Source organism: Eurosta solidaginis, chromosome 4, assembly GCF_040869045.1.
Source record: "Eurosta solidaginis isolate ZX-2024a chromosome 4, ASM4086904v1, whole genome shotgun sequence".
Lineage (NCBI taxonomy): Eukaryota > Metazoa > Arthropoda > Insecta > Diptera > Tephritidae > Eurosta > Eurosta solidaginis.
In genome coordinates this window covers 121,236,379-121,262,830 of record NC_090322.1, presented here as the reverse complement: position 1 = coordinate 121,262,830, position 26,452 = coordinate 121,236,379, and the positions used below count along the sequence as shown (strand labels likewise).

The window sequence follows — 26,452 nt, the reverse complement described above, 5'->3', positions numbered from 1 at the left end:
CGCCTGTTAATTAGTTTTTTTTTTTTTTGCATTCCTGTCTCAAAAGTTTGAAATATGCTTACATGAAGAGCACACATTTCGGCTTGAAATACAAACGTCTATTGAAGGAAATGCGCCTTTCATTAATCGCTTGACCCGCCCTTGAAGTCATTCACTTGGAAATGGTTGCTACAAATACGCATATTTTTCAAATTATCACTTGTGGTTAGACCGCATGCCTCAGCCTATTTCTCGCAAGTATCTGCATCTTTTGGAAAGCTGGGGTTTAAATAAAAAGCCCAATAAAAAGTTAAAACAAAAATTGCACAATTTAACTAATTCACTTTCTGCAAAATACTCACGAATGCAAGCCTATATTATTAAATTTGTCTCTCTTTTTATCACACAAAAAACAACCCTTCGACATTTTTGATATTAAATTTTCTTATAACAGCTGAAAATTTTAAGACCGCTAACTAGATTTGTTTTTTTTTTTTGCCACTTTTTTGTCACTAAGGACTCATTTACATACGTATATCTGTGGACTCAGCACAAATCGGTAATGCTATTCCGCGAAGTTCTTAAGACAATAAAAATTTTATAATACTAATGGAAAACAAAAGCTTACTTTTTCATTTGGAGAACGAAATAGCCTAATGTACAATATTGATAGAAGGAAGACGGCTTGTTGAAATATACATATATTTAAGTCCCCCTTTTTTTTTTAAATTTAACGACAGCCTTGAGATTTTGTCTCCTTCTCTCGTTGTATATCTGTACTGTAATATTTGACAGGCTGCACAGATCAATACATAGTAGTGATATAAAAATATTACATATATGCCAAAAAACAGCAAAGCTTGACGACAACCGAAGCCAATCATTAGCTACTTGGTTACTTTCTCTCTCCCTCTACGTCTTCTCTATCAATTCTTTTCCCCCATCTATTTATGTCTCTATCTTCGTCTAACTCTATCTCTAGCCTTCACTCACAGTTCAGAGGTTATGCAAAAAGTATCAACTTCGGTCAGCTTTAGTGGTAGTAAAGCTTAAAAATTCTTCGCTAAAATTTAAATGCTGGTAGCTTCAGCCTAGTTCACATATGTTTTTCTTCGCTGATTTGAGGGGAACATAGAAAACTTTCGATAACTTAAACTTTTTTTCCGCTCAGCTGAGTGGTAGTGATAAAATAAAATGACTGCAATTTTTTTTTAGTTAGTAATGCAAACTTCAGTGCACTACCCCCAACTATGCTAGAAATCACTCTTGACAACAAATGGGAGTTTCCAACAAATCAGACCCCTCCATACTAAAAAATAAACTGCATCATAATTTACAATTTTTTTACATTTTTATATTGTGCCGAAGTTGTAAAGTTTAAAGTTGATAACAAGGTAATCTAAAAAATTTTTAAAATCATAATCGAGCTGCAAAGATCTTTTACGAATATGCCCTTATTTTACAAACATCAAATGAAGCTGCGATGACTTTGACATACTTTTTCCCTAATTCAAAATAAATCCCAAGATCTTTGGAAGTATGAACAGGTCACAGTAAATATCAAAACTTTAAAAGAAATGGTGTCGCAACCATTAGAGGAAAAAGATAAATATCATGAGAACAAGAATTTTCGCAAATTTAATTCTTTGCATACGTGTCAAACAACATCTACATCTTAATATGACAATACCGAAATTTCATTAATAAAATTTAAGAATTTAAATTTATTTCTAAATTGATATTGTAACGATTTTACTTGCAAATCCTCTTATTTGCCCTTCTGCTAAGTTCGAATCACTAAACTGTTGAATAAATAACTCCAATATTGAATAATGGAAAAATGGCCTTTATTAAAGTACTTCACAATAACACTTATACTTTGCAACTAGCTGGCTTAATAACCAAACTGATTGATAGCTCAAATGAAACTCTACTATTGCCCGACAGATTGCGTGCTTAATCAATAACTGCTTGATAGCTCAAATCAAACTGAATTCCAGCGCCTCTACATTTGCTGCCTTTTATACTCTCTGATTTCAACGTTCGCATCTTCTAGGCGCTTCCATTTCCAGAATCTACTAGTTGCCATCAGCTCTCAAATTTCTCAGCTGTAACTACAATTGCACGATTTTATAGCTTCTCTCATTGCATACTTTCAGGAGTATCTCAGCAAAAAGGCATGTGTTTGTGCATTAATTCTCCGCTGCTCGTATACGTACATGGTACATGTGTGTAGACGCAATTATTGTTTCGTTTATGTAGATACATAATGAGTCATCTATGGATGTGCATGATATCACTTTTTAGCATCGGCTTAGAGATAGCAGCACCCCTTAGTTTTGCTAATATTCGTAACAATATATTAACGTGTCGCGATCATAACATTTGGTACATTTTCTTTGAGGCTGAAGGCACCATACTTAATTCTGAAATATTTTTGTAATCAAGCAGGAAATGGGACATATTTGACTATATCAAACCCACTGATTTTAATTTTACTAATCATTTTTCTATGTAAGCCGTCGTTGTCGAGATATTGACCAAAGTTTGGACCTGGATGACCTTAAAATATTTTACTTCAATATGGGTATCACACGAAAGGAGCTGTTCAGACTATCAAGATATTGTAACGAGTTCTGGGGAATTCTGCTAACGTTTGAATAGCTAAACTGTTGAATCTCTCGCGAAGGACAGACATCTTGCCGAGATGCGAGGGCTTAGTCGCTGACCACGGGACTATGCCACCCAGTAGGATTCAGGTTGATATGGATCTTCATGACTGCGGTGGCCTAGTCCTAGGGTGAGCGATTACCAAGATCTGCCCCCTCCCAATCCAGGGTGTTATGCGGCACCGTGCCCATTGGATTGTTTGCAGCCGGGAGGTTAATCTGGCTGTATTTGTACGGAGCCTCTCCGACACCGGGCCGCCTCCAAGAGTAGAAATGGTCTTACAGCGGTAAGGGGCCTTGTCTTGCCGCGGTAAAAAAGAAACTTCGTCCTCCTCCACAGGGAGAAGGACAACACCAAAGGTATCCATACGCCCGAGTGAACTAGGGAGGGCTACCAATGCTACAGGGAAGAGCGACTTGGTGGGGGGTCGGCACTAGTATGGCGGCGAAGGGAGTTGCTCTGGCAACGGCGAACCCTGACGCGCCTGCTGATGCTGGGCGCCCGTCAGACGCCGGTACGGCGACTGTTCTCCCCACGGCTATGACAGGGGTCCCACGATCTGGTCACACTGAGCCAAAGGAGAAAGGAGCCACAAAGAAGACATCATCCGGGGGTACGACCGAACTACGGGTCGGACCCCTTCTCAAGAAGAGTCCGCTGGAAACGCTGTCAGAGAACGCCAGGAATTCGGTGGAAAGGGCGCGAGCTCTACTGCCGAATGTTCGGGGTTCTCTGCCAACAAATGTAGAAAGGGCAACCCCATACAAGCGTCAAAGGTCCAACGAGGATATTAAACCACCGCCGAAAAGGCACCAGAATCACACCATCTTTGCCGAGGTAGCCAAGGGCCGGATCCTTATAGGAATCCTGGACCTAGGGAATGACCGTGGTGCAATCCCTAAAGACCAGTGGCCGTACGTCCGGATGAAATCGGTCAAGCCGTTCTCGACGGAGACGATGAGTCTCCGGGTAGTCCGCCGCGAGGTTCTGATGCAGGATGGTACCAGGGCCAAATCAAGATACCCGCTTGCGAGGACGCAAGGTCTCTTGCGGTGTACAAGGCAGCAGCCGCAAAGCTGGAACAAGTCTATCCCGGGGCGATTATTGAGGTCGTCGACTGGAAGGATATTCCGGCTCGGCCAAGGGCCAGGGCATGGGTTCCAGCAGTTCCAGCAGAACCTGAGAGAATTCTCAGGATGCTGCAACTGATGAACCCGGCTCTCCCAACGCAGGACTGGAGTGTCATCCAAGTCGAGGACGCTGTAGGACCTAGGAGACAGGTCGTGTTAGCCCTGAATAAGGGAGCTCTCGAGCCTCTTAGACAGAGCAAAGGAAGAGTGTTTTACGGCCTCGGGGAGGTCGTAATTCACTTATACCGTGGGGACGCACAGCGCGCATCCCTTTCGAGTGCCTCTTTGGTCACGGACATTGAGGCACCCGAAGTGGAAGCGGAAATCTCCGACGCCGAAGGCCTGGTTTCCGCCACGTCAAATTGCGCAGGGGCTCTGGGCAATTTGTCAATGGAGGATGCTCTGCTGGATAGCGACGGAGAGGATCCCAAAATCACGCTGATGGAGGCAGGGGAGTCTGAGCAAGCTCATGCTGAGGTTGCTCCGGATAAACCTGCACAAAAGTAAGGCAGCCTCGGCTGCTCTCATCAGTCGCCTTTCTAAAGGCAACGTCGACGTGGTCCTTATCCAAGAACACTGGGTGAACAACTCAAGGATTTGCGGATTGGGGGCCATTGGGTTTAAGCTCATCCGAGCTGCAGATGAAGGTATAGTTAGAACTTGCATTTTAGTAAAGTGTGAGCTAAATATCTTTCCTTACCTAATTCTAGCAATGGTGACGTTACAGCGGCCAGCTTGGCAAGCGGAGGGTCCCAATTAACGCTAGCCTCCGTTAATATGCCGTACGACGCAGAGGAATCTCCTCCGCAAAAGACGGTAAAGGATCTGGTGGCCGACTCAAGCAAAGGCCATCTGCTAATCGGGAATGACGCAAACGCCCACCACGTGCAGTGGGGTAGTTCCGACAGAAACACTCGTGGTGAGTCACTTTTTGATTACCTTTTAACAACTAACCTGGTAGTTTGCAATGTAGGTAATGAACCAACTTTTATTACTAAAAACCGTAAAGAGGATATGGACCTCACTATTTGTAGCGAAAGCGTTTTTCGGTGGGTTAAAAAATGGCGTGTTCTTGAGGAACATTCCTTTTCAGACCACCGGTATATTGAAGTAATGTTAGAGTTCTTCGTCGATCAGCCCATTGCGAGACGTAACCCACGTAATACAAACTGGGAACTACATAATGAGATGTTAGCAAGAGAACTACCAGCCCCTATCTACTACCTGCCCCCACAAGGCCCCTCATCAACGGAGGAGCTAGCGGGTCTGGTAGAAACCTTCACATCGGCATTCTCAAATGCCTTAGAACAGGCTAGTCCAATGCCAAAACCACGCGGTAAGCGTAAACCTCACTGGTGGTGCCATGATCTGGACCTACTTCTTAAATCCTGTAGAGAACAGTTTAAAAAAGCCAAATTCCTTGATAACGGGTCACAATGGCTGGAATGCAAGGACAAACTAAGGACCTACAAAAAAGTCGTGATACAAGCGAACTTCATGGAGAAATTTCTGCACTGGAGTCGAAAGTGTCGTTGACACATCAAGGCTATGGTGCGTGCTTTCTAAGACGCAAACAGATATTAGCTTTCCGCGGAGACCGAATGGTATCTGGACCAGCACAGAAGGGGAAACCCTAGAGCTGCTCCTGGACACACATTTCCCGGGAAATATGACCAACGCACCGGAAGTACCTGCAGCAAACCAATCTGTGAATATACCCATCACTGAGGAGAGGGTGAGGTGGGCAGTTAACACTTTTAAACCTTTTAAGGCTGCTGGACCAGACGGGATTGTCCCCGCTCAACTTATCTACTCTTTGGAGTTATCAGCCAACTGGCTGCGGCACATATATACCGCTTGTTTGGCTCTGAACTATATTCCGTGTGCATGGAGGAACGCCACGGTCATATTCATTCCTAAGGTAGGCAAAGCCTCTCACTACGAGCCGAAAAAGTACAGACCTATCAGTCTTTCATCTTTCGTACTCAAGTCCCTAGAGAGAATAGTTAGCGATTTTCTCACTACAAACATTGATAAGAACCTCATTTCGGGCTATCAACACGCGTACACCAAAGGTAAATCTGCGGAGAATGTGTGTAGCGCCTAGTCTCTACTATAGAAACATCCTTGTTCGAAAAGGATGATTGTCTTGTGGCCTTCCTAGACATTGAAGGAGCATTCAACAATATAAGTCCAGACGCCGTTAACAATGCTTTAACTGGTCTGGACGTAAATGGACCCCTAGTGGGATTGATTGATCAATTGCTCAGGGGAAGGAAAGTGCTTTCCTCACTGGGGAAGGTTGATATAACACGACTTGTCGCAAGGGGCACGCCCCAGGGTGGTGTCCTTTACCCTCTACTATGGAACCCAACGGTAAACTCGCTATTAAGAGATACTAGTTGGGGGAGCGGGAAGGTTGTGGCATATGCTGATGACCTAGCGATTGTCTACAGATGCAAGTTCCCTCAAACTTTATGCGACTTGATGCAGGTAGCATTGCGATGGATTTTCCTGTGGGCTTTTCGATGTGGAGCGTCAATTCCGATAAAGTTGAGCTTGTCTTATATACTAAACGATACAAAATACCATCGTTAAACCTACCAGAACTAAATGGGGTGCGCCTTGCATTATATACGTGTAAAAGAGCCTTTGGCAAAAAATGGGGACTCACCCCCAACATATGCAGATGGATTTATACCGCGATTATCAGACCCATACTGCTGTATGGGGTAGTCGTATGGTGATCAGCCTTGAGCAAGGCGTCAAACCTAAACTTGTTGGGTAAAGTCCACAGATCCAGCATGATAAGCATAAGCGGGGCTCTAAGAACAACGCCTGGTGAAGCTCTTCAGGTCATTCTTGACATTCTTCCATTGTATCTAGCTGGTCATCGAGCAGCGGCAACGTCAGCCCTACGTATAAGGGAGTTGTCTTGTTGGAACAACAAGACCACAGGACACTCAAGTATACTAAACAAATACAGTTTTCTTCCTCCTAGCACGTAAACCAACTTTAAGATAAACATACCCAGCAGGGATGCCTGGACGGAGTCGGATAAGTGCCTTGCTATGAGCAGCAGCATTTTCATATACACGGCCGGCTCCAAGCTAAACGGTAGAGTTGGAGGTGGAGTATACTCAAGGGACCTTGACCTCCAGCTCTCATTCAGACTACCCGACCACTGCAGTGTATTCCAGGCAGAAGTTGCAACCATAATGGAAGCCGCAGCTAGGATAGGGACATACAATGTCGGCAAAGAAATTTCTATCTTCAGCGACAGCCAAGCTGCCATAAAATCGCTTGGCTCCCACTCGTTCAATTCTGAACTAGCACTAAGCTGTCGCCGATTTCTTCAAGAAATGGCTCAACAGAACCGTGTACACCTCACATGGGTCCCTGGACATAGGGATATCGAGAGAAACAGCATTGCAGATGAACTCGCTAGGCAGGGTACAACTAGGCAGGTTCTTCCTGGATGAGAACGCTTAGGTATGCCCCTGTCCACATGCAAGCTAATGCTAAAAGAGCATATCTACCGTAAAGCCGACGAAAGATGGCTACAAACACCGGGGTGTCGAACATGGAAAGAAGCCTGGCTTAAATGGGGTCCTAAAAGATCCCGTCACGTGTACAACCTAAGAAGGGATACAATTTCCACACCTGTGGGGGCACTAACGGGTCATTGCCTCATAGGTAGGCATGCAGAAATGTTAGGAGCGCCTTATCGTCGTTGCTGTGAGAGTTGTAAAGAGGATGAGGAGGAGGAAACGGTTGTTCACCTCATTTGCAACTGCCCAGCACTAAGCGGAGTTCGGCAGCGCTTTAACCTAACCTAACTTAAACTGTTGAAAAAATCACTCCAATATTCAGTATTGCAAACTGGTCTTTATTTAGATTACTGTGGGAGTAGTACTTCACAATTATACTTCACAACCAATAGCGTGTTTAAATAAAAACTGGTTCATTACTCAGCTTGCGCTGCTTTTATACCTTCGGTTTCCTCGTTCACCCATTTCTCCTAAAGTCTGGTAATTTCGCGAACAGTTGTAGCTCATGCTTGATTAGTTACCAGCTATATACATGTATCTATGTAGTCCACGCCTCTCCCGTAGCTATATGCGTGTGTATGTGTGAGTAACTACTTCGGCTGATGACAACATATTTGTGAGATATATCTTCGTCGCCTTCTACATAAGAGTGGCTGCTTTATTGTTGTTGTGCATTTATTTAGTAGCAGCTTAGTGATGCTAATATTCGTCACAATATGGATGCATTTTGTGTGTATACAACAGCGGGGTGTGGAGACATCGCTTAATATACACTAAGAAAATTAACCATGTCGCGACCGTAACACATTAAAATGTTAATAAATTGAAAAGGGTTAAGAAGTGGTATTTCTTTTATTGTAGTATTAATAGATGAGGGGTCCCCAAAATTCAAACTGTCGCTGTGTGAGTAAAACTAAAATCATCTTATTGGTATTGGTTTAGTTGTTAATGGAAAATCGATGAGGTAGAACGTATGCACGCATGTTTGTTAACACACAAAAAGTAATTCGTAAATATGCCATATAAATACTACTTCATTGCTTCAGTCTAAGGAAAAATTTAAACAAAATAAATTGTTAACATGAAACCATTAAAACATTCTGCGCATTAGTGTTTGTTTGCAAAATATCGCCAATAATTACACAGGCCTGCACGGTTTTTTTGTTTCAGATCAGGAAATCATTTCTGACGTATTTCTCGTTCTGAGTCCAAATCCCTCCTCAGATTTGGTCCAGCACGTCAGGTTTTTGAGATATCCTAACCTAAATGTGCGAAAAATGCTGTTTTTAGCATTTTTTTAGTTTATATTTTAATAATAGGAAATTTTTCTGTGCAAATCTGCTTACAGTATTTTTGAGAACAACTCTTTCTCCACAAAATCCATTTTCGAACGTCTCAATTCGATTTTTTCCCCGAGATGTGGTCAATTCACGTTGGGGTCTATTTTCGGAGTCACATATCATGAGGTGGCCGCTAGCACTTTGGGTCACGTATTATTCTTGCAATCGGTTTTTCACGACAACTTGTATCTAGAGATTTTCGGCTTTGCTGATTACAAATTCGCTAAAAGACTATCAAATTTCAAAATGGCGGAGCCAATATGGTGGACGAGAATTTTGAAAAACTTTCAACTTTCGATCTGACTTGCCTTACTATAATAAATTTATTTTGTGGGGAAGAGTTGTTCTCAAAGATACTGTAAGCAGATTTGCACAGAAAAATTTCCTGTTGTTACAAAATAAACTCTAATAATGCTAAAAACAGCGTTTTTCGCACTTTTAGGTTAGGATATCTCAAAATCCTGATGTGCTGGGCCAAATATGAGGACGGATTCGGATTCAGCGCGCAAAAATACGTCGAAAATGGCTTCCTGATCCAAAACAAAAAAAAAATCAATTTTTGCAGGCCTGTGTTATTCAACTAAATGGTGACCGCTATAATATATACAATTTCAAATTTAGATATGGTAAGAGAGTGAGTTTAGTGGGAAAATTTTACTGTTTATGGCACGGAAAAGGATTCCCCACAATATATCAATTTATAATGTCGCGGCCGTAACGCACGTCTTCGGCCTTTGCTGGACTTTAGCAATTATTATTTTTTTTTCCTTACTACATTTTTACTTTTTGCAGATTATAATAATCTAATCATTAATTTGACATTTTTGTTTAAAATTATAAAAGTTTTGCACAATAGTGTCGTTACCGTAACAATGTAAACTCCCAAATGCTACTTTCGACTCACTGGGTAATTGAGAAATAAAGTTCTCTCTCGGCAAACAAAGATCATGCTCTACATTTGTCCTGCTATATGGTGCAGAAGCATGGACCATGAAAACATCAGATGAAGCGGCTCTGGGAATATTCGAGAGAAAAGTTCTTCGAAAGATTTATGGACCTCTAAGCGATGGCGAGTACTGATGAAGATCTAATGATGAGCTGTACGGGCTTCATACAGACACCAACATATCCCAGCGAATTAAAACACAGCGGCTGCGCCAATTAAATATGTAAAACTTTATTTACTAATATTTGTTAAGCCACAAAACTAAAAAAAAAAATACTTTAATATATTGTTTTAAACATTGTTTTGTCAATATCAGGAAGCCGGTTAATGCATGCATATACGTACATGATAACGAGTAAAATTAGTGAAAATGGCAAACATACCAACACTCTATATCTAAATTAGCTTATCCTTTATACATATATATCTAGTAAGCGTGACTGCTAAAATTTGTTTTCATAGCAATAAGTGACTACTTTAAGGCGACACATAAAATACCGACAAAACGCCGGCAAATTATTATTCAAAACGCGTTTAAGCGTACGCCCAACGCTGACCCTAAAATTATGAATATGTAATTAGAATAACCTCACTGCGGCCACAAGACGCGCAAAAAGTCAAAGACGTTACAGATATATATATATATATTTGTATATATGCTGCGAAAATGTAGTAATTGTAAATACATAAGTATGTAGTGGACGGGTCGTGGCGGGATCTGTCAACAAAAACAACATCCACAAAACCCAGGTATCTCACATGTACGTATCTACTATTTCATTTAAATAATAACGAGGATGAAAAGAAACCGTAAAATGTAAAGCTCTCAGGTGCGTCGGTTTGCCAGCGACCGGCGACCTAACTACCATATGAATATGCAACATGAAGATAATTTATGTAAATTTTATATTAATCGAGGTGAAATTTCATCAAGTTAAAACTCATGCTAAGTACTTTTGGGCACTTCATTCAATGGCTAGCAGTTACCTTATGCTAAATAGCTAAAGAGCGGCAAATTTGGCAATCACTGAATTGGGAGTCTGTATAAACTGTAGTTTAATAAGGAAAATCAGCAAAGGATGTACATTGAATTAGCTAATCAACAACAAATAGGTAAGTAAATATGTGTCAAAGCCCATATCAAAACTAGCTCAATTATAAATTATAGTACCTGGGCCACCGAGCGTTGCTCGACAATCTTCGAGTATGCCGCATAACATACTTTGTTCTACATGTCATCATCGCCGAATTATTAATTTCAAACATTTTTTTAGTTATATACTATGAAAGTCTCACAATTTTATTACATTCCAAAAACTTGTAAATTTCACGAATAACAACTACCCTGCAAAAATCGTTGGATCATGTGGTCCACTGGAGTACATACCATTATACTCCACTGCAATGCAGCAATGGACCAATTCATTTTTCTACACGAACATATTGTAAGCCGATCATTGCTCGTTTTTAACGATTGTAATCACTACACGATGTTTATTGGACTGTGGGTACTCCATGGATTACTCTGATGTAATGCGAAGCTGGAGTATATGGTCCAGTCCTAGGACATCGCAATGTTAATTGCACCATATTTTTTGTATGAATTGTGGTTAATTTTGGAGTACTCGGTTGGTCCATAGCGAGTACTACATACATGCATGCATGGAGTACTCGCGATTTTTGCATGGTATCAGTTAGTTTAATTAAATGTCAACTTACTTCCCTAAGCGCCATCTGTTGGTAAGTAGTTAAATGGTTTGATGTCGTTTTCAAATTGAACATATGCCTCTAGTGTTCAACGGTAGAAAAAGACCATGGTGAGAAATCTTCCTAATAGTAATCTGTGAGAAATTGCAATTATTCATTTCATATTTGCCAAAAATATGCATTTAAATATATTTTGCTAGAATTTTCCACGGTGCCTTGATATTGCATTTCAATTTTATTAGCGTATGTGGAATTAAGAAAATTAAGTCGAATCATGTGTAAGACTTTTTTGACGAAGATTTTTAATTTTAATGTTCTCCTTTAAAGCTCTAATAGAATATGAGTAAGTAGAGTACTATTTCGCCTAACTGCCCCAACCCTAAATAGCAACCCTACTAAAAAATGTCCCTATTGTAATGCCCAGTGAAATACCTTTCGTTTGATACCCACATCGGAATATCTCATGCAATTTTTTTTATTTCGAATAGGTGGCACCCTTGTGAAACCTTCTGAGTAGCAACACCTAGGTAGAAAGTCTTAGAAGGTGATACATTATTTCTGTGTCAAATTTCATTTAAATCAGTTGAGCCATTCTCGAAATCGTTCGGCTATACAAACATACAAATATACGAATACTATTTCGCGGGATTCAAGGGGTTGTGTAGCACAATATATAGCTTCTCCAACCCAATTGTCAACCTCACCTTCGAGCGGCGAATCCCGTTTCACTAACAGACGAGGCTCTGGCGACCCCAAGCTCCTCATGGAACTTGGGGGTGGGGAAGGAGGGATGGCCTGAAGGTTTAATGTGGCCATATAAATCGTTCCCGAGATGGTCGGGCCAGCACCTTAATGGTGCTGTGTTACCGGAGCGTATCGGATCTGTATCCGACAAAGGACCATCACATCGATAACGCTCCCCAAAGCCTTCGGGGAGTAACCTAATCGCTACAACAACAACAACAACAACAATACTATTTCGCCTAACTTTCCCAACCCTAAATAGCAACCCTACTCAAAAATGTCCCTATTGTAATGCGGAGTGAAATACCTTTCGTTTTATACCCATATCGGCATATCTCATACAATTTTTATACTCAGTTGAGCAGAGCTCACAGAGTATACTAACTTTGATTGGATAACGGTTGGTTGTACAGGTATAAAGAAAAAGAGATAGATATAGACTTCCATATATCAAAATCATCAGTATCGAAAAAAAGTTTGATTGAGCCATGTCCGTCCATCCGTCCGTCTGTCCGTTAACACGATAAAATGAGTAAAATTTTAAGGTACCTTGATGAAATTTGGTATGTAGGTTCCCTTTCGTTTGATACCCATATCGTACAAACGCATTCTAGAGTCACCCCCGGTCCACCTTTATGGCGTTATCTCGAAAAGGCGTCCACCTATAGAACTAAAGCCCACTCCTTTTTAAACTACTCATTAACACCTTTCATTTGATACCCATATCGTACAAACAAATCCTAGAGTCACCCCCGGTCCACCTTTATGGCGATATCTTGAAAAGGCGCCCACCTATAGAACTATGGCCCACTCCCTATTAAACTACTCATTAACACCTTTCATTTGATACCCATATCGTACAAGCAAATTCTAGAGTCACCCCTGGTCCACCTTTATGACGATATCTCGAAAAGGCATCCACCTATAGAACTAAGGCCCACGCCCCTTTAAAATACTCGTGGTTATAGTCGGATTTCGGCCATTTTTTATACCAAGATAAAGTGAGTTGGGATAAGTACGTGGACTAAGTTTAGTAAATATATATCGATTTTTGCTCAAGTTATCGTGTTAAAGGCCGAGCGGAAGGACAGACGGTCTATAAAAACTGGGAGTGGCTTCAACCGATTTCGCCCATTTTCACAGAAAACAGTTATCGTCAAGGGATCTATGTCCCTACCCAATTTCACAAGGAGTGGTAAATTTTTGTTCGACTTATGGCATAAAAAGTATCCATTGTCCAAAATTTTACACATTTTTTATTCTGCGTCATAAGTTCAACTCACCTACCAAGTTTCATTGCTTTGTCCGTCTTTGCTAATGAATTATCGCACTTTTTCGGTTTTTAGAAATTTTCGATATCGAAAAAGTGGGCGTGGTTATAATCCGATATCGTTCATTTTAAATAGCGGTCTGAGATGAGTGCCCAGGAACCTGCATACCAAATTTCATCAATATACCTCAAAATTTACTCAAGTTATCGTGTTAACGGACAGACGGACGGACGGACGGACATTGCTCAATCAAATTTTTTTTCGATAGTGATGATTTTGATATATGGAAGTCTATATCTATCTCGATTCCTTTATACCTTTACAACCAACCGTTATCCAATCAAAGTTAAGATACTGTGTAAGCTCTGCTCAACTGAATATAAAAACAGAATTATTTATGTACCTCTTTTGTACCTTTTTTATAACTTTGATTTGAAATAAATGTGAAAACTTATATTGGAAAATATACTTTTAGCTCTTTTTGCAACGGGTTTTTGATTTTCTTGAAGAAATTTTGCCCTTTCTATGCCTTTTTTCTAGATTTTAGCCCCAAAGAAATTTTTACCTGGCAACACTGATAATGATACCGAAGCACCTTTTCGATATCTCTCCCAATTTTTTTGAATGTGTTTTGGCAGTAAAATTAAGAGCTACATCAGTGGCGTAGTGAGGTATTCTTGCGCCCCGGCCAAAAATCTTACTTGCCTTTGATGAAGCAAATATATCCATGATATCATCAAAATTTATCAAATCAAATTTTTCTTTTTTCACACTTAAAAATGTTAGGTCACTTACGCGACCTTGCCCCATCAAATCCAGTTTTAATTTGCTGAATGAACGTTCGCAGCTAGCAATTGATACTGAGATTTTAAGTGCCACTCGCATGTTTTGAAAAACATCTTCTCCATACGATATTATAATAGTAAGTAATTCTAACGGAGTTTTGGGTTAAATTTCTTTTCTACTGCGAAGTAATATTTTCCAGAAATCAGTTATAATAGAAATACAGATTATCCAGGAAGTTCTGTTTTGCGGACCATTTGGCGCCGCCCCCGTGAGTAGCGCCTGGGGCAAGATACTCGGCGGCGATGATAGAAATAAATATGTCGTCGAAATATTCCGTCGCGTAAATTTCGCTCTACGCTTGCATATTATTTTCACCTTCATTTAATTACGGGGACTCTATTTTTGACAAGGCGGCAGGGCATTGTGTTAACAGCATGGCTCAATTATATGGTTGGCTCATCTCATCAGCTGATTTTATTTATTTCATTGCATGGCCGATGGGATTGTCAACAGGAGATGGCAAACTCAAAATGAAATCAACACACTGGCAATATTTTCTTACAACATACAAAAACTGCTAAATTTTATGTTTCCACTCCATACCATTCGCACCAACGCCAACACGCAGATTTTGACAATCTGAACTAACACATTTTGTTTTTGTACAGATGAGCCAACCACGCAGTTGAACCATGGTTAACAGCTTTAGAAAATAATTTCAATTGATAACCAAAAACAAGTTAAACAACTCAATTTGATTTTGTTTTCACACTGAAATTTTTTTCTAACCGAGCAGAAAAAATTTTTAAGCATTAAGGGCGAAACGTAATCTACTTTTGCGGCGTTTGGGCTCTTGCGTTGCGTCAACAGCTGCCTTTAAAGTCACACACGCCTCAATCTCTTGTTCTTAATCTTCAGGCAACGCAACGGCAAAGCCAAAGCAACACAAACAAAAATCGGTTTTTGTGGAGTCTTCTAATAATGAAAAAGTATATCCATTTGCAATCTTAAATGTTCAATTTTAAATAGTATCTTTATTTTCCTTTGCGTCCATTACGGCTGCGAAACTTTCGACGTGTGTTATTTCAAAGCGAAAAAACCCACTACATTTCAACATCGAGCTTTAACTGTGAATATTTATAAAATTTCATATATGAACTATTTCCACTGCAGTTTTATAAGACGTTTTATATTTTCATAATGTTAAAATGTGGGCCTACATTCACAGTTTGCATTTTTTTTTTAAGTTTTTCAGTCAGAAAAAAATGTATATATTCGAATTGAACACATACATTTTCAGATGTCCTACAAGGCATCTGAACATTCAATTTTACCAACGTTTGGCAATAAACATCTAAGCTAGATTGGTCTAAATCAAACAGCTGGGTCTGTCATCAGGGTTTTCCGCGTGTTCGATAGGGCGGAGGAGGTTTTTACTTCGGATGGCGATTTCGCCATGGATGTCGTGCTGAAGAAATCTGATGATGATAGATATCCCTCAGATAAATCTTCAGCACTCAAAGGTGGGGTCAGCTACCTCTACTTGAACAAGGCGGAGTGGATGTCGTCTCCTTCCAGGAGCCGTGGCTAAATAGTAACGGCGGAAAGATTTCTGCATTAAGGTTGGGTAAATATAAAATATTAAAGCAAATTTCAATACGATAGCTTCAACGGGTTTTTATATTTACCGCTTGACAAGCTTTCAAATTTTCATCTCCTCAATACCAATATATTGTGACGAATATTAGTGACACTAAGTGATACTCACATCACTAGTCTGATGCTAAGTAAATGAAGCCACAACAACAATAAAGCAGACAGTCACTTGTATCTACATAAGCGTATCAATCATTATTTCTACACATATGTACGTACACGCAGCGGAGAGAAAACGCACAAACACATGCATATATCTTATAAGAGGTGCGCTCAAAAGTAGGCAATAATTTGTGCAAGTAACACTCACATATACACGCGCTTTTGAGAAGCTATAAACGTAGTTATAGTTGGTAATTTTATAGCTGCTAACCAACTAGTAAATTCTAGAATAGAACCGCCTAGAAATATGTCAACGAGGAAACTAAACACTATAAAAGCAGCAACAGTTGAGACACGAAAATCATTTTGATTAAGCACGCTATCTGTCGAGCAATAGAAGTGTTATTTTGAAAGTAGTCTAATAAGGACCATTTTGCATTATCGAATATTGGAGTTATTTATTCAACAGTTTAGTGAATCTAACGTTAGCAGAAGGTTGCATATAAGCGGAATTGCAGTAAATTCGTTACAATATTCTGGGTCCAGATAAGTCAGTATACCGAATTTCGTTAAGATATCTCAATTTTCGCTCAAGTTATTGTGTTAACGGGCGGATAATTCACCAATAAGTTACGCCAGTTAAGCGGTAACTGATACGAAATGCCTCTCCCAGGCAGTGGAAGTCTCCCCACTCCTCTGCTTCCAAATGCGGGTGTCGATTGAAAAACTTCTCTGGCCGAAGCCTCTTTGTCCATCCACATAACATTCGCGCCTTGGCAGCTGCGTTATTGTTGACGGATATTCATTGGAGACTGTGAAATGTTTCGCCTAGACCAAGCACTAACGAAAAAAAAAAAACAATTTCAATGTAGGCCATTGAAAAGTAAAGCCCTCTCTCGACGAACAAAAATCACGCTCGCTCTACAAATCGCTGATCATACCTGTTCTGATGTATGGCTCGGAATCATGGAAGGTGTAGAGAGAAGATGTGATGGTTCTTGGAGTATTCGATAGAAGGGGTTATTGGAGAGTTTCGAAGAAGAGGTCCAAATTTGTGCATTGAAATCAAATCAAAGGTCGGACTACCTTAATATTTTTCAATTATTTTATAGCACCAACAGTAAAGTACCGTTGATATTTCAGGAAAATAATTATACATATGTATTGTTACGTGACAGCGACAGAGGTGATGTGGGGGCAGCGAGCTCCGCCTATCACCCCGAAGGTCCTGGGATCAAGTCCCGGACAACGCAACATTAAAAATAAAAATAAAAGCTTTTTAAATAGAAACAAGTTTTTCCTACCGGGGTCGCCCCTCGCAGTACCATGAAAATCTTCTTAGTGAAAATTCATCTGTCTTGTAGCTGCCGTTCGGAGTCGGCATAAAACATGTAGGTTCCATTTCGCCACTTGCAGAAAAAATTAAAAAGGAGCAGTACGCGAATTGGAAGAGAAGCACGGCCTTAATCTCCTCGAAGGAAAATTGTTCCAAGTATAATATTTGTTTAAGGGTGCATGACAGCCGCGAAATAAAAACGATTATTTCTTCAAAGACGTTTTAGATTAACCCGCTTCCTCTCTGGATCTTCATGCCATGAAAAATGGGAAGGACTTGTTAGGAAGGATAGTTTTTGAAAAAAACTACCAAAAAAAATCTAACAGCTAAATTGAACAAAACGCACTCATTAGCGAATTCTTTAAAATGTTAGTCCCTCAGCTCCTCAACAGTGCCAACTTTCTGGGTTGAGCATATTTTATTTATATCCACATAAATAGACGGAAAAAGGCAAACAGGTGTTAATGAATCTCAATGAACGTCATGGACGAGAGAGCATCACATAAGCACACTCTTGAACTATTCGCTAGAAAATTTCTTCACAAGATTACAGGACATATAGCTCATTTACTTCAATAGTGTCATAACTAAAAAAAAAAAAACAATTTTCCAGAAAGCCATTCAAAGATTTTAACTGCCATATGTTGCCCATTTAAAGGCATATTTTCATTTTTATAGCACGTGATAAATTTTTAACTGATCACACAGATTTTATTATACAACATAGATCATGATATTGGGTACGTTTATATGTTATTAACTCAAAATTCATGTTTTTTGAGTTATGACAATATTGAAGTAAATGAGCGAAATGCACCGTGCATCAAAGGCGACTTTGTGTTTTAAAAGCAACTTTAGCGCGATGCAACTTCAAATTGTTTAGGTCAGCCTTTTGCTACTTTGAGCCTTTCAATTAAATTGATGATACTTTGATAGACAGGCATATTACAAACTATATCACGGCGTTCGCCCGACTGTGACTATATGGTTGATAGATTTACTTCACCGAACAAAACTTCTGCAGCAGCTCTGGTTATTGAGTGGTCGTTTGAGGCTAAACTAAGAAAGAACACAACCACGTTACGGCTGTTAAACGCGACTGCTGTGGTGAGCATGTTACTCATGGAATAGCCATCAAGATTTTCTAACGGAAGTCTAAGGAAATTATCAGTTTTAAGAGTTGGGCCACAATCAAGGTTTGTGTTTTCTGACAAAATATCTTTGGAGTTGAGATTGAACCAAAGTGATTCGCGCCTGCCTGGGTATGCCATGTATTTCTCTGCACTTTCTCTCGCCGAGAGTTGACAATCAATGATGAAATTCGTTATGTATTACACCAGGAGCCTCACATTATGCTCAATATCATTGGTCCTTTTTTCTCGCTTGTAAAAGTTTACGACTCCGTAAACAGCATCAGTTTCTGTTCTGTTGTATCTGTTCTGTCTGTGTCGTAAGTCGCTACCATTGTGTACCATACTGTTACGAATATTAGCAACACTAAGGGGTACTATCATTTCTAAGCTGATGCTAAGCAGTGAGTTGATGCACATCAATAATTCAATCATTATGTCTACACATATGTACGTACACGCAGCGGAGAAGCAACGCACAAACACATGCATATATCTTATCAGAGGTGCTCACAAGAGAGGGCAATAATTTGTGCAAGTATTACTCACGCGCATATGAGAAGCTATAAACGTAGTAGGAACTAATAAGTTCCGGAATGGAAAAGCCTAGAAATATGCAACAAGGAAACCAGACAGTATAAAAGGCGACAACAGTAGAGGCGCGAGAATCAGTTTGTGGGGCAATAGTAGTGTTATTGTACTTTAACAAAGGCCATTTTGCATTATTGAAAAGTGGAGTTATTTATTCAACAGTTTAGTGATTCGAATCTTAGTAGAAGATTTGAAATAAGCGGAGTTGCAGTAAATTCGTTACAATACTTATCCACAATGGTCGCTACTATAGTTTTTACTTCTTCGTATATAGGTGTGGTCTCCTATCCCCACTTCTGTTTAACTTCTACATAACGCAGCTACCTTCACCACCAGAAGAAGTCACTATTGTTTCCCACCCCATGCGCGGTTCCATGGGGGGGGGGGGGGAACTTTTTTTGTATTGACTGTAATGAAGTATATAATACAAATCTACATAGTAATTTCTTATCCAAAAACGGATTTTTACTAATTTTTAATTTTTCTTGCTTTTTTACGTTCTAGGGGGGTGGGGGGGGGGGGGGGGGGGGGGGGGAGGGGGCCCTTTTTTTAAATATATGTAATAACGTAAAAAAGCAAGAAAAATTAAAAATTAATAAAAATCCATTGTTTGATAAGAAATTACTATGTAGATTAGTATTATACTTCTTCATTACAGTCAATACAAAAAAGGTTCTCCCCATGGAACCGCGCATGCCTACCCTGATGACCCAGCCCCACACATCGATGAGCTTTGCCACAAAATAAACATATATCTCCCTGATCTCCCCAGTTTCTTCGCTTCGCGAAACCTGACATTGTCACCAACCAAATCATCGGCGACCTTATTTACAACATGGATGCGCCAAATGCCGACCATATTGAACATCCACGTCGCTGGCATTACGCTACCGACTGTCTTACACCCAAAAATCTTGTGTTTGACGTTAGATGAGGATCTACATTTTGGTAAGCATTCAGCCGCAATTGTACAGAAAATCCAGAGCAGTAATAAAAAACTTCAAATGTCTTGCTGGCAGTACTTGGGGAAAAGACAAAAAAAGGCTAATTACCACTTACAAAGCATTTGGCCAGCCCATTGCATGCTACGCCTCCCCGATATGGTCGCCAAGCCTAAATATTTCTCACTGGAATAAAATAAAGGCCTGCCAAAATACTGCCCTCAGAACCGCTACAGGCTGTCTTCTTATGTCCCCAGAACACCACCTCCACAATGAGACGAGAGTATTATCCATTAGGAAGAGAAATGAAATGCTATACAAACAGTTTCTGTTGAATACCCAGAAACCTGGGCTTCCCAACAGACATCTGTTTGATGAGGCTACACCTCCCAGGGGCTTTAGGGGGCATCTCCGTAAGCATTATGAGGAGATACGGCACCTGAGAACACAACCGTATGAAGCAAAAAAGCACAAGCAAGTCTTCAGTGATATCCACAAACATGCGAGGAATTGCCCGGCGAATTCAGTACTTAAAGAAAAATACCCAGAACTAGCAGAGGAACCCGCTCTCCCTAGAGAAACGCGCATCACTCTAGCTCAACTCTTACCTATCCAGAATCAACCCCGACATACAAAATGTTAGTCTTGCTTGCAATGTGTCCCCACATGACACCAACCATCTCTTCAATGTGGATCCAATGCCTCTAACATCCCTCTCACTATAGCCCACCCCTGTTGAAACAGCCAGTTTCCTTGGACTCCCGTTATAGGTCACTGACGACTATTTGTGATCGGTCGCCACCTATTGGATGGGGCGACGCATTGCTACAACAACAACAACAAAGATGGAACGAAAGGAACACACAAACCAAAACCGAATGTACCAACGGGAAGAAAACTGGCATTGACAAACCCAAATGGACGCACTGAAACGTAGGGTAGAATTTCCCAGAAAGAATGCAAGGGTGGTTTCCAGCCATGGCGCACTACTGTTGTGAAACGTCAAAACGATACGGATTATGCAAAGCCAATCCATCAAGCTCAACCTCTTCGAAGTAGTCCATTTGCGAAACAACAGAGTGTGTGGCAACGAACCAGGATAATGAGTTGTAATATGTAACACAGTTACTAAAACAAAAACAGGGAAGGTTTCCTGGAGGGAGATTTAGTAGTGCGTTGAGGAAGAGTGAATCAATTTGATTTCAAACGTTTTAACTGAAGAACGCGAGTATTGTAATTCCGCTACTGCCTCAGTAGAGTCGTAAATAAAGAACATTTTGCCATACTGAATATTTGAGTTATTTATTCGACAGTTCAGCGATTCGAACGTTAACAGAAGCTGCAAAATAATCAGGAGTTTTCCAAAATTCGTTCATAACGTGTTTATAGCTTCTGTTCGAGACGAACAAACGAACACACATATTCCCCTCCTTTCGGGCTTCATATTGGTGTTTCGAATTCCACAAAACCAAATGTTTTATTTGTTGATTCCATTTGAGAAGATAATTACCATACTTAACCTAACAATCACCCAAAATTCGTGATAATCTCTGGCGCGTGTTTTCAATTGACAAACAGTCGCCGGACTCAGAGCACAGTCACACACACTAAAAACTTTTCGCAGATGTGCATTTGTTATTGGGCTCTGTTCGATTTGAGGATTAAGAATAATCCTTTGCGGTAAGAAATCGCTTAACAAAATGTGCAACAAATTGAAAGAAAGGATTAAAATGACCACTCAACTCAGGAGCTCCTTACATATTTTGTCACTCACACATGTCACCCTTTTGCAAACCATACATGCATTAATTCATTGACGAGCGCATTTTATATTTTTTATTGTTGTGAAAGGAAAAGATCAATAAGATAATTACCGGATATCGAATGGTCCGATAGTCGCGTTGGTGGCGTATGCGCGGGTGTATGATGATGTGATGATGATTCCATGCCAGGTGTAGGCAGTCCGGAGTATAATGAACTAAAGTCTTCGGGTGTACTACTACATTTTCGTTGATGATTAAGTGAACTTTTATCGATGGAGCTTAATGGAGAGCGGGTGTCTTGCATTGATGAGGTTAGACCTAGCAGACGATTTTCGTGTGCCGACGATATACCCATTAAGCGATTATCCTGAAATGACATAAACTTTGTGTCTTGGGGCATACCACCATGTTGCATATTAGCTGCATGATCATCTAGTAAGCCCTGCTGTAAGCCCAGTAGTCCACCAACTAAATTAGGGCGAAGTTCATCCATTGTAAGTTTGCTTTGGCCGCAAGTGCCAGCAGTAAAGTTTAGTTGACGACTAAAAATTGCAGGAAATATATTGAATTGTTGTGAATCTGCGCTCGATTGTGGGCTTAGTCCTAGACTAGTTGGGACGATATGAGGTATAGAAGAAGCCGAGGAAACGGAGGAGGTAGCCACCGATGAAATTGGATGGATGTTATTACCACCACCCGATGGTGGTCCGTTGCCTATTACAAGCGACGATACGGAGTTGGAGCCGACGGCACTACTGTTACTACCTGAAGTAGCGCTACCGTTGCTGGTTGCACAGCCGATGGAAGTTGGTGTGTGTAGGTGCTGTGTTTGCGACTGCTGTTGTTGCCGCTGATGTGTCGTTTGTTGCTGGGCGGTAGGTAACGCTGATGCTGATTGTTGTTGTCCAACGGGCGGTATGCCACTATGCGTTAAACCGGCGGCAGAATCGTGAGCTTGACCGGCGGTATGTGATAGGGTAGCGCTACCGGTTTGATGCGAGTGTAAGATGGAATGATGTGGTGTTATGTGGGTAGACGAATTGCTGGTAGGCAAATGAGGCTGATGAACGTGATGCAATTGATGGGAATTCGAATTTGTATTGCCGACGACACCACCACCACCGGAAACAGGGCCGCCGGCACAAGTTTGTTGTTTGAAATCCAACTTGTGGCCGGTGTAGAAGCGCGTATCGATATACGTCTTGAAGAAATCAATTATACCAGTCAAAGGAGAACGAACTAGCGATGAGATAGAGTTGAAGGTTAAGTATTCGTTTCAACCGTATTGCACTCAATAGATTTGGTATATCGAATTAATATTATTTTACACTATCAAAACTCTTACATATGTAAGTCAAACGCGCACAAAAGAGTTGGTCAATAAAAAACAACACCAACACTTAAAGCACTTCAAAACACAACACTGTCTGCGGCGTTCGGTATACGTTTCGCTTTACGAATTTCGTGGCTAACACAATTAATTAATTTCAATTTCAATTACAATTAAAAACGTATTTCAATTGGTATCTACGTATGTTTGTATGCATGCATTGATATATATCAATTTTTTCTTGTAGCTATTTGTCCATTAGCTGACCGACGCGTAACCGACATTGGCGCCTCGATGTCTATACCAAACGAACGACTGGTGAATACTTGAAATAATTACTAGCCCCGACGTTCGAATCACACACTTCCACGTACGCACACACTTGGTCTTTGATGGGACGGTAATTCCGGTCGGAGTATTGCTAGGCTACGCGGTACACCGAAGGACGATTATATTGCGTGCCGTCGCGCGGCGTCTATCAACATACAAAGTTCGTGCAACTTGATGTGTATGCACATGGCAAAGTTTCGTTCAGAGAGAGAGAGAGAGCTGAACTCGTAAACTTTTCTAATCGCGTCAACTTGATGCCGAAAAATCTCTCAACGCAGACGGAAGATGTGTAGGTAGTTATACCACCACCCATTACATGCGCCTCTTTCAATAACTAGTCAGTGTTGGTCGGTCTGATGTCTGACAAAGACCAAACCAATTTTCTAATGTTTACAAATAATGAAAATTCGATTTCCCCTTCTTGAGCGCGGTGGGGGTAATAACATTAATGAAATTTCGGATACGTTTAACTCTATCGCAATCTGCTGCTGTTCTGTGCAACACCGCAGCTAACAAATTTTATGCAAATATTGTGTAATCTCCGAGGTTTTTTTTTTATTCTGCAGCTATTAACAGCTCCGTATACATGGCATACTTAGCTATCGCGTATGTTACGGACGACCTCAATATTTTGGTTCGGTGGTACGCGCGTATTCGCGGCCGATCAAACTTAAAATGATATACAATTCGTGGCAGCATCCAAATCATAACGAAATTAAGGATCATGTGCTCGCTGTTCGCTTCGAAGACTCTGCAGTTCCTTGTCTCTTCTTTTTACTCTGTTTGCTGTAGCAGCTGTTATGTATATGCATGTGTGTGTATTTGTTGGTGGAAATTGTAAGACCACGAGCCGTTAGCCATACTATTAATAATGTGGCAAATAATGAAACGTCATTGCTGTAAAAGAAGTGCCGTTCATCAATACGCTGTACATACCATGCATGCACACATACACACACATATGCACTTACAGCGTATAAAAAAAGGATAGAAATAGTTTTGCGTTACTGCTCTGTTTACCTTGTTATGCGTTTTCAACTCCCAGCTCTGCACCAACTACCCCTTAAACTTTATTTCATCACTCGTCGTTGATGTCTACTCACGACAGCTCCACATTATCCATCACATCATAGTATTGTCTCTTTTTAACTGGTTTAATTTCGTTAGTTTGCTGTTTGCTTTTTTGTTGGTTGCTCAAATAGCATACAACAACAATAAATAAAGAAATATTGCTTTGCCGGGCCCTGCGACCCAATAAGGAATGGCTGCTCTGAGTTTGAGTCGCTGTCGTTGATAATGATGTGCGTTCGTTCACTCTTTTTTTTTTTTTTTTTTTTTTCTACCATATTTTGGTTGAATGTGTTTCATAATAGTTTTTGTTGTATTTACGGGCAAAAACTAGATTCTGTTGTAAAAACGAAACAACATTTCGCCGTTGCTAAGAGTACGTTAACCAATGTAGGAGGGCGAGGTGTGATATCAAGACCAATACAGTTTTAAAACCACCAAAGTATTGGTCAACAATGTCACAATGGTTGGCAAGCCTTTGAAATGTTAAAAAGGATAATTACTATGCGTCTGACACACTTCCCGCAAGCCGCAAGTTATGCAACAAATAAACTTCTCAATGCTTTAAAATGTGTTCGTGAGTACGAAGACGCAACTTTATACAGTTCTGTCTACTTCCGCTGTGCTGTCGAAGATTTAAGCGTTTTGTTACTTATTTTCAATGTGCTCTCGAATGCAGATTTGCGCGCCAACTTTGCTTATTAAATTTACCTTGAGTGAGTTACGCATATGTTTATATTGTTTATATATACGCGTGGGAGTAACTGTAACAAAGAGAGAAAGGGCAGGTTCCTTCTTTTTAAAAAGGGAATCATCGAAACCCTCAAAGTCAGCCAAGAACTCCAGCCCCTAATCATTCCATTGTCTGAGTCAAATGTCGGGATGTGATTTGAGCACAGCGGTTAGATTTTTTGGTGTCGCGTTACTGTTCTTTCATAGTCTCGCAGCGTTTGGCAAAGTTGACACTAAAACTCGCCATGTACCGGGGTGGACGTGAGCTTTCTATTCTATTCTAACATTAATTAAAAAAAGTTCGTAGCTTCTGTGTTTTGTTAAATACGACGTAAACTCAGTGGTCATATCGGTGGGCAACAAATTTTCGTTATACAATCTACACTGTGCCACACCAAAATACCTGCGGTTTCGTTGTGTAGAATACGAATTGAGGTAGGATATTTTCAAAAGTCTTCTCCAGTTGACGCACGTTCTTTACAAGCTTTTCACCTCTGTGTTTGAATAGCTCGGCGGGTAGTTCGCCGTTACCCGGTGCATGTGTTTTTCTTTAGCCGGGATATTGTCGTTCTCACTTCGACATAGCCGGGTACCAGAAAATTATATACATCTGTTACCAAGTCGTCATTATTATTCCTCCAGGAATCTCCTTTGCCTTGAGACATTCCTTCATCCGCCGAATATTTTGGTAGAATTTTCATGCATTATTCCTATCAGCCTTCATCTAAAGCTCCTCGCACTTATGTTACGTGTTTTATGTCTAAGTAGGCGGCTCTCTTCCTTCCTTGCGTGTTGACTACGCAAGCTTTTCCGCGCCCTTACTCAGCGTGGACCTAGAGGCATCAAGACATTCCTGATTATACCATTTGTGTTTGCGAGTTCGCTGGGAACCTATCGTGCCAGCAGTGGCGTTACATAATATGAAATGTGTTCAATCTGTTCGGTTACCTCTTCAGGTCGAAGAGTGCTCGCAATGAGCTGGTGGGAGAGCTGAGTTGAGTAGCCGTCAGCACATATCAAGTGTTTTGAATATTTTTTTGTACTGAATATATCGTTTATGGACAAAGAACAGAATCGAACCAAGATGGCTGCCCTGAGAATTAAAGTTGCTTTTAGGGTGCGATTACCATGTAAGGCCGGGTTGAAAGTCAAGCTGGCCGAGCTTATAGACGTAACGTAGTAACGAGTTGTTGTTGCTGTTGTAGCGATAAGGACACTCCCCGAAGGCCTTGGGGAGTTTTATCGATGTTGATGGTCGTTTGCCGGATGTAGATCCGGCACGTTCCGGGAACAAACACCATAAATGTACCAGCCCGACCATCTCGGGGACGATTTGGTCTGACCACATA

The 26,452-nt window shown here is 40.7% G+C and overlaps 1 protein-coding gene across 1 annotated transcript in view; it reads right to left on the bottom strand.

Annotated features, from left to right (window-relative positions):
- Positions 1–22,151, bottom strand: part of LOC137250240 (homeobox protein unc-42) — a 147,204-nt gene extending 125,053 nt beyond the window's left edge. The window contains exon 1 of the mRNA XM_067782691.1: positions 21,755–22,151. Coding sequence (XP_067638792.1) covers positions 21,755–22,136 — 382 coding nt within the window. The 5' untranslated portion in view covers positions 22,137–22,151. The remainder of the gene's footprint in view (positions 1–21,754) is intronic.
- Positions 22,152–26,452: the final 4,301 nt, after the last annotated feature.